Source organism: Puma concolor, chromosome B4 (assembly GCF_028749965.1).
Source record: "Puma concolor isolate L17-30 chromosome B4, mPumCon1.1.hap2, whole genome shotgun sequence".
NCBI lineage: Eukaryota > Metazoa > Chordata > Mammalia > Carnivora > Felidae > Puma > Puma concolor.
The window spans coordinates 64,942,664-64,955,845 of NC_141673.1; the positions used below are offsets into that span (position 1 = coordinate 64,942,664).

General features: G+C 47.4%; 1 protein-coding gene across 2 annotated transcripts in view; it reads left to right on the plus strand.

The window, feature by feature from the left end:
* The first annotated feature begins 10,605 nt into the window (after positions 1-10,605).
* Positions 10,606-13,182, plus strand: part of TFCP2 (transcription factor CP2) — a 47,485-nt gene continuing 44,908 nt past the window's right edge. Inside the window, exon 1 of one of the 2 annotated variants that reach the window (XM_025930153.2) lies at positions 10,606-11,425. In XM_025930153.2, coding sequence (XP_025785938.1) covers positions 11,304-11,425 — 122 coding nt within the window. In that variant the 5' untranslated portion in view covers positions 10,606-11,303. The remainder of the gene's footprint in view (positions 11,426-13,182) is intronic. The other variant, XM_025930154.2, reaches the window with a different exon arrangement.

The window sequence follows — 13,182 nt, forward strand, 5'->3', positions numbered from 1 at the left end:
GCTCCTCTGAGTCAAGAATACCCCCGAAGCAGGACGGGTCTTGCCTACAGAGAGGACGAAGATGGCACACGGAAGGCGGGCACCCCATCCAAGCTGCTCAGTGAGTTTCCCAGCCTCGCTGTGGCTGGACGGCCCCTGGAACTCAGTATGTTACTCCAGGAGGTCGGGCGAGCACTAAGAGGCGTGCTTAGGTGAACCTAGACTCACCGCGTAGACCGTGTCCAAGGGCCACAAGTCACAGAGCCAGATCAGCAGCTGCCCTCCACGGCACCTCACAGGATCTACCCTGACAAAATGGCTGCCAGGCGAGGGCACAGCCCTACCCCACTGGTCACCGGCACAGAGTCCCCTCTTGGTCGAGCTTCCTCTGGCTTGTGGTGTTCCCTTTCCTGCCTACAGCTGGTCCCTGTCAGGCCCTACAATGCCAGAGTGGCCCCCCTCTTGGCGGCCCTGCCAGTGAGAGGACGGCTGTGTGTCAGATTTTCCCCAAACCCCCTACGTACGCACACACTCCTGCCCCAGTGCGTTCGGACTGCCCCAACTTTCCAGAGTGTGGTGGGAACGAGGAAGCAGGCGGGCACCCTGCCTGCCCCAAGCCTCCCGGGAGAGGATACGTCTCCAAGGGGGAGGCTTCACAGTCAAGTTTAGGGTTATCCGTCTGTGTCAACGAGATGAGGGGCTCACTCGGGACGGGCATCGTAAACAAGTTTTCAGTAAGAAGACCCAGGCTGCTGGCGTCTGTGAAGGATTCAGTGACTTACACGTCAATAAATGAGAGAGGTAGGCTTGCACCCGCAAACGCTTGTGTTCAGATAGGCTTTCTGTTTTTGAGAGAGACAAGTGGGTCACAGCTGGAGCTCTGGGAGTATCATATAATCCAGGGTGTGTCCGTGGCAGTAGATACGCAGGAGAATACCATCTGTCCTGGTCTGTGAAAAGAAGATAATGAAGTCCTGGTCTAAATCAGGCCTGGCCACGCTTTCTCAGCTCCTCCCTTGTCTAAATCTGTCTTCCCGGGGCTGGGTTAGAACGACACCATTTTCTCCCCTGCGGGAAGGATGAGTAGGTTTTTCGGAGGAAGGATACCAGGGGCAGAATTTTTGCAGGCTGAAGTCCCCAGGCATGGGGTGCAGAGTGTCCCTGAAGAGTGCCCAAGGCAGAGCTCACAGGCCTGCTGTCTCTGCTCACGCTCACGCTCCCCCCCACTGTAGAGCCCTTGGGGGAACAGCTATCTCCACCAGAGGCGGGTTTTCTGTTTTGCTTCTTTTTTTTTTTTTTTTTTTAATTTTTTTTTTTAACGTTTTTTTTTAATTTTTTTTTTAATTTTTTTTTAAAAAAATTTTTTTTTTCAACATTTATTTATTTTTGGGACAGAGAGAGACAGAGCATGAACGGGGGAGGGGCAGAGAGAGAGGGAGACACAGAATCGGAAACAGGCTCCAGGCTCTGAGCCATCAGCCCAGAGCCCGACGCGGGGCTCGAACTCCCGGACCGCGAGATCGTGACCTGGCTGAAGTCGGACGCTTAACCGACTGCGCCACCCAGGCGCCCCTTTAACGTTTTTTATTTATTTTTGAGACAGAGAGAGACAGAGCATGAGTGGGGGAGGGGCAGAGAGAGAAGGAGACACAGAATCGGAAGCAGGCTCCAGGCTCTGAGCCATCAGCCCAGAGCCCGACGCGGGGCTCGAACTCACGGACTGTGAGATCGTGACCTGAGCCGAAGTCGGATGCTTAACCGACTGAGCCACCCAGGCGCCCCTGTTTTGCTTCTGATAGCATCAGGTTCTGAGGGGTGTCGATATGAATTTTGTTTGGAAAGCACCTTTCTGGACATAACCCAGAGCTTAGTGGCTCCTTTGGCATGGAAAGGCAGGAGAAAGGGCAGAAGTGATTTAACTGTCTGTGTGTGGCATCGTTTGCTTTGTTTTAAAATGGGAGAAGACCAAAATTTCTATGGCCTGGTGAGTCAGCTGGGGTCTGTGACCCTGCACTATCCATAGCATTTTATCTAGTGGGGGCCCGGGAAAGAATTTGGCCAAATGGACTGAGGAACACACTTGAATTTGGAATGAGAGTCCCTGATGTTTTTGTGTCCTTGGAAACCCAATCACCTTCCTATGCCTAGATTCGCTTCCTGTCTCATAAGCCAGGCTCTGACACTGAGGTTCTGACTATTCCCTGACATGGGGCAAAGCCTGCTGAGGGCTGGAGTGAGGGGTGGGGAGGGGAAAATGGGGATGTAGTTGTGTGGAATAAACAGTATTTTTCTTTTGTACTGGTCTGTTCGTTTATCCTTCGCCTCTCAGGGTGGGGCTGATAGGGAGAGGCCAGAGAAGGATCTGGGAGCTGCCTTTGCTATCAGAGCTCAGAGCCTGGAAAACCCCACTGCAAGAGGGCGAGACCCAGTGCCCGGGACTATCACTTCAGAAGGCCCTGCCATGACCCTCCCCATGGAATGCAGGTCAAGGGGATGTGCCCTTTCTCTGCATAGGACCCCAGAATCCCCTGCAAAGCCCACTTTCCCTCCCCTCTTCTCTGAGTCCCGATAGACTGTGCACATTCCTAGCCCCGAGAGATGACTAAGGGACAGCTCTCTGTTGGAGAGCTGGGGGGATGGAGTTTGGATATGCAAGCTGGAGTGTTGATAAGTATATACAAAGCCCTTTGCAGTGTGAGGTGCGTCTGCCACCCGGGGAGAGAAGGCAGGTAGTGGGCTGGGGACCAAGACTGGGGAACATTCTAGCACAGAACTTGAAGTCTAGCACTTCAAGGAGTGCTAGAAGTCTAAATTCAAACCTGGCCTTCCAGGTGATGATGCAGGTATGCTTGTCGTGATAGAAGGCTAGATCATCTGCAATTAGCTTGTCTTAATACAAATTTAGCTACATGGTAAGTGGATCTTCATTTGTGTTGTTGCTCAGGCCTACAAATGTTAGGGCCTACCACTTGAGCTTAGAGCAAGGAGGGCACGGCTATAATAAGGGCCCCCCTCTTTACTTGTCTACCTCCTAGGAGTTGGCTTCATGCCATGCACCCCTGCAGCCCTCCCTCCTTTCTCTTCCACCTACCTGGTATGGATAAGGTCTGGGCTCCATAATCGAAACAGGTGAGAGCAAGGCATCACCTTTGATTCCACCCAATTAACATCCCCGAGCCAGGCAGTGTGCTTCATTCTAAAATTTTTTTTTTTCAACGTTTATTTATTTTTGGGACAGAGAGAGACAGAGCATGAACGGGCGAGGGGCAGAGAGAGAGGGAGACACAGAATCGGAAACAGGCTCCAGGCTCTGAGCCATCAGCCCAGAGCCCGACGCGGGGCTCGAACTCACAGACCGTGAGATCGTGACCTGGTTGAAGTCGGACGCTTAACCGACTGCGCCACCCAGGCGCCCCAGTGTGCTTCATTCTAGATTGTGTTCTACCACCCTACCTCCACCCAAGGGACAATAGATGTCCAATATTCTGATGTAAGGCTCAGGGGCCAGAGAAGCTTTAGCACTCTGAAACGATGGGGCAGAAAAGTCAAATAGAAGCCAACACTTACTTCTGCATAGAGGTCATAACCCTAATATTAGCTGTCCACACTAGGCTGGGATTCCTCAGTATCCAGGTCAGGGGCACACAACAGGTCCTTGACAAATGTCCGATAGATGACTGAATGTATTTCCTGTCCTTTCCTTCAAGAAAATAATAAGAGCTAAGTCATTGACTTCATGCAACTGGGAGAAAGCAGGTACAGAAACAGAGGATTCTGCTTAGCCATGCAGGGTTTAGACTGTGCTATGGGGGAGTGAATGGAATCTGGCCAACAACTGGCCTTGACCTGGGAAAGGCAGCTACCACCAGAACAGTCAATGGAAGCTGATATCTCTGGCTTAAACCAGCCGAATGTGGTTCCGGACAGTTGGCCCAGGACAGCCTACAAGGAAGAGGGGTGGGTTTGTGGAGGGACTGGAGTTTCTATTCCTGGGATGTTCTTTTGGGTTCCTGGACCCAGTTCTTTTTTTTTTTTTTTTTTAATTTTTTTTTTTTTACGTTTATTTATTTCTGAGACAGAGAGAGACAGAGCACTAGTGGGGAAGGGGCAGAGAGAGAGGGAGACACAGAATCCGAAGCAGGCTCCAGGTTCCGAGCTGTCAGCACAGAGCCCGATGCGGGGCTTGAACTCACAAACCGTGAGATCATGACCTGAACCGAAGTCAGTTGCTCAACCGACTGAGCCACCCAGGCGCCCCTCCTGGACCCAGTTCTGATGTGTGCGTGGAGGCTTCCCCACACCAACGAGCAATCTCGGACACCAACAAGGTATCCGAGAATTCAACTCAAGAATTCATCCACCTGAAGATAGCATCAGATTCCACAGGTAAAAGGCTCCGTCCCACAAGACCACCCTCCACTTCAACCACCATCAAAAGCCCAGGCTGTTACCTGTGCTTCTGACTGACCAGCTATAAATCGGAGGCTCCAACAACCCCCTTCCAGTTCAGGATGCCAACTGTGAGTATAGGTTGTTACCTACACTTCTGACCAACTGGCTGTAAATTAGACGTTCCCATGACCCTCTCTTTGAGTTCAATGAATTTACTTGAATGGCTCATAGAACTCAGGGAAACCCATTTACTCACTAGAATAAGTGATACAAATCAACAGCCCTGTGAAGAGATACACATGGTGATGTCCTGAACAAAGGAGCTTTTGTGTTCTTGGAGCTTGGGACCCTGGCATGGTGGCACATGGAACAGTTCTGTTCCCCAACCTGGAAACTCTCTGAACTCCTTCCTTTGGGGTTTTTATGGAGGCTTCATTACATAGACATGGTTGATTAACTCATTGGCCATTGGTGATTGATTCAAAATGTAGCCCCTCTCCCTTTCCCTGAAATCAGGAGGTGGGACTGAGAGTTCCAACCCACTATTCATGGTTAGTTACCCCGGGAAGCAGCCCCCATCCGTAAGTGCTTTCCCAAGGCCAACTTTGTTTTTTATTTATTTTTATTTTTTTTTAACGTTTATTTATTTTTGAGAGAGAAAGAGAGTGTGAGCGGGGGAGGCGCAGAGAGAGAGGGAGCTACAGAATCTGAAGTGAGCTCCAGGCTCTGAGCTGTCAGCACAGAGCCCGACACGGGGCTCGAACTCACGAACTGCGAGATCATGACCTGAGCGGAAGTCAGACACTTAACCGACCGAGCCACCCAGGCGCCCCCAAAGCCACCTTTGTTAACAAACCCAGTTGTGGTGGAAAGGAGGTTGTTATGAACAACAAGACACCCATTTTACCTTCATGGCTCTGAAGCATTTTCAGGAACTGAAGACAGACCAAATACCGCAAAAGATGCTGTGCTCCCATAGCCCTATTGCTCAGGAAATTCCAAGGGTTTTGGGGACTGTGAGCCAGGAACTATGGATGAAGACCAAATATGTATGAGAAATATATTTTGGTTATATATATATATATATATATATATATATATATATATATATATATATATGTAAATTTCTTATAAATCATCATATTGCAGCTGTCCACCGTGCTAAGGACTGCTGTGAAGGGAGAACTGGTCTTTTATGGACTGGAGAAGATTGCGCTGGTTTCTGGATACAGATCACAACCTGAAGTTGTTGGGAGCTGCATGGCTGTGAAAGCTTTTGATTTCTTTTTCTCTCAACTCCACTCCTTCAAAGAAGCCAGACTGGAGCTCACGGGCTTGTCGGGGTGGGATGTGGGAAGATGTGAAGAGTTAAACCTAGGTGGTCAGTCCCTCAACAAAGCCTGCCCGGAAAATGGTTTCTTCCTGTTATCTAAAGCAAAATGCCCAATAATTGCCTGGGGAACCCAGCAATAGAGACTCTGACTTCAGTAAATGAATGAGAAGGGAAGACTAGGGGATGGACAGGTGCTGATCCAGAAGCTTGAGCCCTCAAGCCTCTGAGAGAATTGATTTGTCTTGAGAAGTAGGCAGGACAGGTGCTAGGGTCCCCCTTTTATCAGTCATAATAATACTGATCACTATGTGCTAGGTACTCTTCTAAGTACTTAACATGCATTTTGTCAGTTAATTCTCACCATAATTCTGTAAAGCAGTAACTATGCCCATATTATTTATTTTTTAAATGTTTATTTAATTTTTGAGAGAGAGAGAGAGAGAGAGAGAGAGAGCGTGCACAAGCAGGGGAGGGGCAGAGAGAGGGAGACACCGAATCCAGACCAGGCTCCAGACTCCGAGCTCTCAGCGCAGAGCCTGATGCCGGGCTCGAACTCACCTGAGCCAAAGTCGGATGCTTAACCAACTGAGCCACCCAAGCTGATTCCTATACCCATTTTATAGGTAAGGAGTTGAAGTGCAGAGAAGATGAGGAACCTACTTAGTGTTGCTTTGTTTTTGTGCTGCAGAACCAAGTCTTGAACCCAGGTAGGCTGTTTCTAAAGCCTGTGTGCTTAACCTTATGCTATACAGGATGGGACCTGGGAATTGCTTTTCTGTCCTGATCATTTTCGTAGGATTTCCACATGTTTTTACCATCCGGGGTAAGCTCTACCGTGTTCTGTAGAAGAGGAAGAACTTTTCCTTTACCCTTTTAGGTTCTTTTGGTGGGTCACTTAATTAAATCGACAAAACAGGGGCGCCTGGGTGGCTCAGTCGGTTGAGCATCCAACTTCGGCTCAGGTCACGATCTCGCGGTCCGTGAGTTCGAGCCCCGCGTCAGGCTCTGTGCTGACAGCTCAGAGCCTGGAGCCTGTTTCGGATTCTGTGTCTCCCTCTCTCTCTGACCCTCCCCTGTTCATGCTCTGTCTCTGTCTCAAAAATAAATAAACATTAAAAAAAAAATTAAATCGACAAAACACACCAAGAGGAGAAAAAGAAATCTAATTGCATATGTACAGAAAGCCCATAAGAACATGAGACCCCCAGGTGGTCAGGCAACTGAGGCTTATATGGCCTCCTGAGCTATGGGGATGAGGGTAGAGGTTTGAGACTTCACAGGGGAGGAAGATAATTTACAGGAAGATGGGAAGAGCAAGTAGTTGGTAAGTAAATGTTTGCCACGGGATGCAGAGACAAGGGAGCCAAAAAGGAATCGGAACAAACAGGCCCTGTTGAGCTTCCCACAGCTACCATACTTAGCTCATATTCTCTGTAGTTATCTCTGATGATAGTTCTCTTCCTGGACTAGGCACTCCATCTCAAGCATTTTAGGCAGTTAAAAGTAAAGTAAAAGCTTCTCCTGAGTCTTTTGGGCCTTGACTGACTTCAGCTCAAAGCAGTCCACATGCCAAAGCGGCACATTTTGGGGAGGCTCATTCTGAACCTCTTCAGTTCCATCTAAACAGTGTCTGTTTCGGGACCTAATCTAGAGAAATGAACCCTTTGCAGATAAGCCTTAACGCCACCCAAATGGTCCAGAATACTGAATTTGGAACTCTGTGCCACAGGTATTCTCGTTAATCATATTTATTATCTCTAGTAAGAGCCGTGATTTGCGTTGTGGGATGAATTTACGCACGCAAACTTTGGTTTATTGATAGGTGGTGCTGGATTTCCAGGGGAACGCCTGGTGATCTTTTGTTGGAAGCAGAGTTCCCAGGGCTATCCCTGGAATCCCTGTTTCTAGCCCTGGCACTCCAATTTCACTCTGAGTTACACTGGGAAAGGGAGAGGAAGGAAAAAGTCCATTTCCCCCAGGCACAGAATTCCAGGGGTAAACAGTCAATAAAATCTTTTCCCCACAGAGGGATCTGGGCTCACAGACATAAATCTCAAGGCTGATCTGCATTCCAATTGGGAGGGAAGCTTAGGAATTATTTTTCATCTTACCCAGTTTATTTTCGAATTAATAAGTGGCAAGGAGGACTTTTGTGAAGTCTTTATTTGGGTTCAGAATTTAAACTTGAGCTCAAGCATTTCTGAGAAGAACATGTCTGTTTCTAAATATTTTCCAGAGGACAGGGCTCTACGAGATTCTTGGATATGGCAATGATCTCTTCCAAACATCTAATATGAATATTCCTTGCTTTATTTTAAAGTTATTCACTTTGTGCTCTTTTTCTGCATGTTTTTAAGATTTCGTTTTTAAATGTGTATTTATTTATTTTCGGAAGAGAGAGACAGAGCATGAGCAGGAGAGGGGCAGAGAGAAAGGGAGACAGAGAATCGCAAACAGGCTCCCAGCGGTCGGCACACAGCCAGACACGGGGCTCGAACTCACGAACTGTGAGATATGACCTGAGCAGAAATCAAGAGTTGGCCATTCAACTGACTGAGCCACCCACGTGCCCCTAAGATTTTATTTTTAAGTAATATCCACACCCAACGTGGGGCATGAACACCCAGCCCCAAGATCAAGAGCCACATGCTCTACTGACTGAGCCAGCCAGGCGCCCCTATTTTTCTGCAGATTAAAAAAAAATGCTTTTAAGCCACCTGGGTGGCTTAGTCGGTTCAGTGTCTGACTCTTGATGTCAACTCAGGTCATGATCTCATGGTTTGTGGGTTTGAGTCCCATGTCAGGCTCCGTGCTGGCAGTGCAGAGCCCGCTTACAATTCTCTCTCTGCCCCTCCTCCTCCTCTCTCTAAGATGAATAAATCAACTTTTAAAAAATGCTTCATTCACGTGACCAGTTTTTGAAAATTTATGTTCGCACCTCCGCAGGCTTCAAAATGCATCTCTGAAAAGAAGGCTGGTAGGAAGCAGATTTTTTTTTAGGTTAAAACCATCCACAGGGACACAGTGGCATGATGATTACATGTCCAGACTGTGAGATCAGTCAGGCTTCACCACTCACAAGCTGAGTGACCCTGGACAAGTCAATTAATGTTTCTGAGCCTCAGTTTCTTGATCTATGAAATGCATCTAATAATGGTACCTTTCTTACAGGAGTGATGTGAGAATTAAATGAGATTATGTACATAAAACACCTAGTCAGGGGTTGGCACTTAGGAAAGGCTCAGTAAATATGAGCCTCTCATTATTACATCAGAGATTTAAAGTTACTTGCCCAGATGATGCATGTAGAGATGGAGTTGTCATTCAAGGAGGCATGGTTCTACCTAAAAGGCATGTAAAAATACTACCATGGATCTAATGTTCGTTTACAAAGAATTTTGATTATGGCATCTCTTTTGGCTTCTGAGCCCAGTTCCAGTTGCTTTACTCATAGGCACGTTTTTAAAATAAAATTTTTTTAATGTTTATTTATTTTTGAGAGAGACAGAGAGGCAGTGCGAGCAGGGGAGGGGCAGAGAGAGAGAGGGAGACACAGAATCTGAAGCAGGCTCCAGGCTCTGAGCTGTCAGCACAGAGCCCGACCCAGGGACCTGAACCCACGAACCGCGAGATCATGACCTGAGTCAAAGTTGGACGCTTAACTGACTGAGCCACCCAGGTGCCCTTATTTATTTTTAAAGTTTATTTATTTTGAGAGAGAGTGAGAGAGCAGGAGGGGCAGAGGGAGAGAGAGGGAATCCCAAGCAGGCTCTGCACTGTCAGTGCTAGCCACATGCAGGGCTCAAACTCACCAAACAGGAGATCATGACTGAGCTATCTAGGCACCCCTCAATAAGCATTTTTAAAAAGTCCTATTGAATGCAGAAACTATACTAGGAGATATGTAGAACACAAGCCTGAGAAAGATTTCTTTCCTATTATATAGGAAATCGCAGTCTAGCGAAACAGGCAAATATATACAATTCAGGACGAACTGTAAAAAGTTAAATAATGAAATACAACAATGAGCCAATACTTTCACATATAGGCAGTGTTTTATAGTGAAAAATATCATCAGACTTTGGACTCAGCTCTGAAGTTGGCACGGTAACTTAGTTGTGGGCAATTTAGCCCCATTAGCCTTCTTTCCTTACTAGTGAAATGAGGGTCATAAATACTCACCCTTAGAATTATAATTCTAATTGCAAGATTGTCTTGAGGATTACTAATAACGTAATAAAGTTCCTGGCATATAGTTGATGCTTGATAAACAATGGACATTACTATTTAATCCTAATAGGACGAAGGCGGAGCAGGGATGGTTATCCTTGCTTTTCAAATGAGGAAACGAAATCTCGGTGAGATAAGTGATTATTCGAAAAGTCACCAAACTAGCAAGTGAAGACGCCAACCCAAATCGTGATCTTCCGACCACGACCTTTTTGAAAACGACAACTTTCACCTATCTCATGCCTGTTCAAACGCATCAGGGGGAATGCGGAAGATGAGTAGAAGCCGCGTCTTGACCTTCGGAGAGGTGAGTTTAAGGAGAGCGAGCATTCCAGGATCAAAGGAACCCCTACAGGGAGCTCTGGGGAAACGGTCCGGAGTCCTCCAGGGGCCGGGGTGAGTTCGGTAAGACTAGAGTGAAGGCTCCATCCACGCCCTAGAGTGTCGACTTGGTACACCGCCCTAGGCAGGACTCAGGTAGCCTCAGAAAGAGCCATTTAAACAGCAGACACCCGACGCACGCGGGGTCCTCTCCCAGACCGCCCAGCCCACCTCCGGGGGCGGGGAGGGGCCGTCGCGCAGCTAGCCTATCATCACTGCCGAAGCCCGCGAACTCTCTTCCTCATTGGCGACCTCCGGGGTGACGTCATGTTCGGCGGACCCGCAAAGGAAGAGGGCGCCATGATTGGTTGGCGCTGGGGCGGCGGGCGGTGGAGGACCCTGGCGAGTCTAGGTTTCCAGCCGGTGCTGGACTTTCCCCTTCCATGTTCCGAGGCTCTGGGGGACTGCAGAGGGCGGGGAGTCGGCTCGGCGGAGACCTGGATTGGGTTCTAAGAGCCGTGGGGTTGAGAAGGGGTGACCGGAAGTGATCTTGGGACTGACCGGAAGCGAGGCCTGGAGGGGAAAGGGAGAGCGGGTCCCGGGAGGGAGGGGGGCTTCCAGCAGAAGGGGACGGGGGAGAAAGGTGCGAAAGCGCCGTGGGAGTGCCGGGTAGGCAGTGGGTCGCTGCTGCTGGTCTGTTTGGGAGGCAGCAAGTGACCACCACGAGCTCGAGGGGAGAGCCCAAGCAGTGGGAGTGCGGGAGCCTAGGGCTGCCTCAGCGGAATCTGGAATAGCTAAGCACAGGGGCCCTCGCACGGCTCCAAAGAACTGGGTGGGAGGGATTTTGGAAGTCGAGGCAGGAGCCAGGAGCTGAGGGTACGGCAGATTAGTTGTGCGGGAAGTGCGGTTCGGGCTTGGGGGTGGTCGTTGAGGACGGCGTGGGAGATCTTGGTTTGGAGTTTTCCACAGTCTTGCCCCCATTGGGTAGAATCACACTACTTGCCTTTGTACAAGAAACGGTGTCTCCTGGGGCAAGGAAGGAGCCAGCATGGCCTGGGCTCTGAAGCTGCCTCTGGCCGATGAAGTGATTGAATCTGGGCTGGTGCAGGACTTTGATGCTAGTCTGTCCGGGATCGGCCAGGAACTGGGTGCTGGTGCCTATAGCATGAGGTGAGTGAGATTTTTACCTGACCCTGCACCTTCTGAATAACAAAAGCAGGGAAGGGAATGAATAAGGTTGGAGGGGTGTGGGAGGGAGGTATTTAGAGTTAAATAAGCTGTCTGCGGTTAGGGAAAATTGACTTTTTTCTTTGTTACTTTGAGTAGTGACTACTGTGGAAGAAATGGAAGAAGAAGGCAGTGTCAGGTCTGTGCAGGATCAGTGGAAGAAGCAGGAATGGCCCTTGGCTAGCAACCAGATGAATGTTGAGAGGCCGTTGTGCCAGTGTGAGAGATTGGAGACCTATAGTGTGTATGTGTATATGTGGTCAGGTTGGGCTGGAGGTGTGTGAAGGGGCCACATCTGGGGAGTTGGGAGCTGGGGTTTATTGATGAATATTGGTTGACTGCTTCTTGGAAGGAAACCTTGGTGAAGAAGCCCACACATCTGTACCTTAGCTTGCTTTAAGGATTAATTCTAGGATGTCTGCCTTTTGAAACATAAGCTATGAAAAGAAAAAGTGTCAGAGAACTTTTAGATACTTCTAGATCTTAGTGTATCAAGTCAAATATTGATCAGAAATAAAAATCTCCTATGAAAGAAGCATAACCTCCCATGTAATTTATTTGCATGCATTAGTTATTTCATTTCCCCAGTATAGTTTGTTTCATTTATGAGATGTACGAGAATCAGGTCTGGAAATGTTGAAACACCTGCACGTGAGGGTTAGATGGAATATAATTGGGTTTCCAAATGCATTATAAGGCTCAATCTAAATAAGTGAGTTAGAAGAGACCTCAGAACTTAACAGTTTGAGTTTATAGGAGAAAGATGTTTTTTATGGTGAAAGCGGACAAATTTTGCGTTCTGATCACGAGATACTTTGAGAGTTATGTAATGTAAACTTCTTGTCTTTATCTCTGCTAACCCAAAATGGATTTTTCTCAAGTAAAATAATGAGTTAGAACTTAGTACTTCATCTTCAGGAATTTGTGCTTACAGCTAGAATAATAAAGGCTATCTTGTATACATACTTAAGTGATTTTCAGGGAAATTTAAGTGCTATCATGCAATGCTCTTAGTGTTAAGAAATTTAACTCTAGTTTTGTCTGTCCTTGTTTACATAAGTCTGGCCCGAAAAATAGAGATTAACTTGGTCTGAAAATAAATGCCCTAACCCTGAGCTTATGCTCAGTATCTGACATAATATTTGATAATTCATACTGTTGTTCATGTAAAGACTACCACAGCAAAAAGTTTGGTTTTGTCTAGTTTGTCAGAAGATGGAGATAATTAACTATAACCATACTTGTTATAAAAATAGTTAACATCGTCAACATTCTGTGCGTGTGTCATGTGCTTTCCGTACCATATAACCTTACATTTAAAACTGCTTTCCGGTGTCATACCCCGAATGGTCTACGTTGGTATTAGTCGAATGGTTTGCAAATTCACACCTTTAGAATTTTTTTTCTAACATCAATTCTGCAAGAGTTTTCCAAACATCACTTTCTGTTTTCCCCAGAGCACGATGTGCCAAAATGGCAAGTATTTTTTCTTTCTTTTTTCACCTTCCTCTTTTTCATGCATTTTGCTCTTGTCACACTCTTCTCCTGACTTTGATACACGTTTAATCATTTGCATTAATTTGTGTTAATTAGATATTAGTTCTCAAACGTTTGTGTTCATGAGAGTCCTCTAGAGTGCTTATTTAAAAATAGTTCCCAGGGCCTCATCTTCAGTGATTTTTCTGGGGCACAGGCCAGAA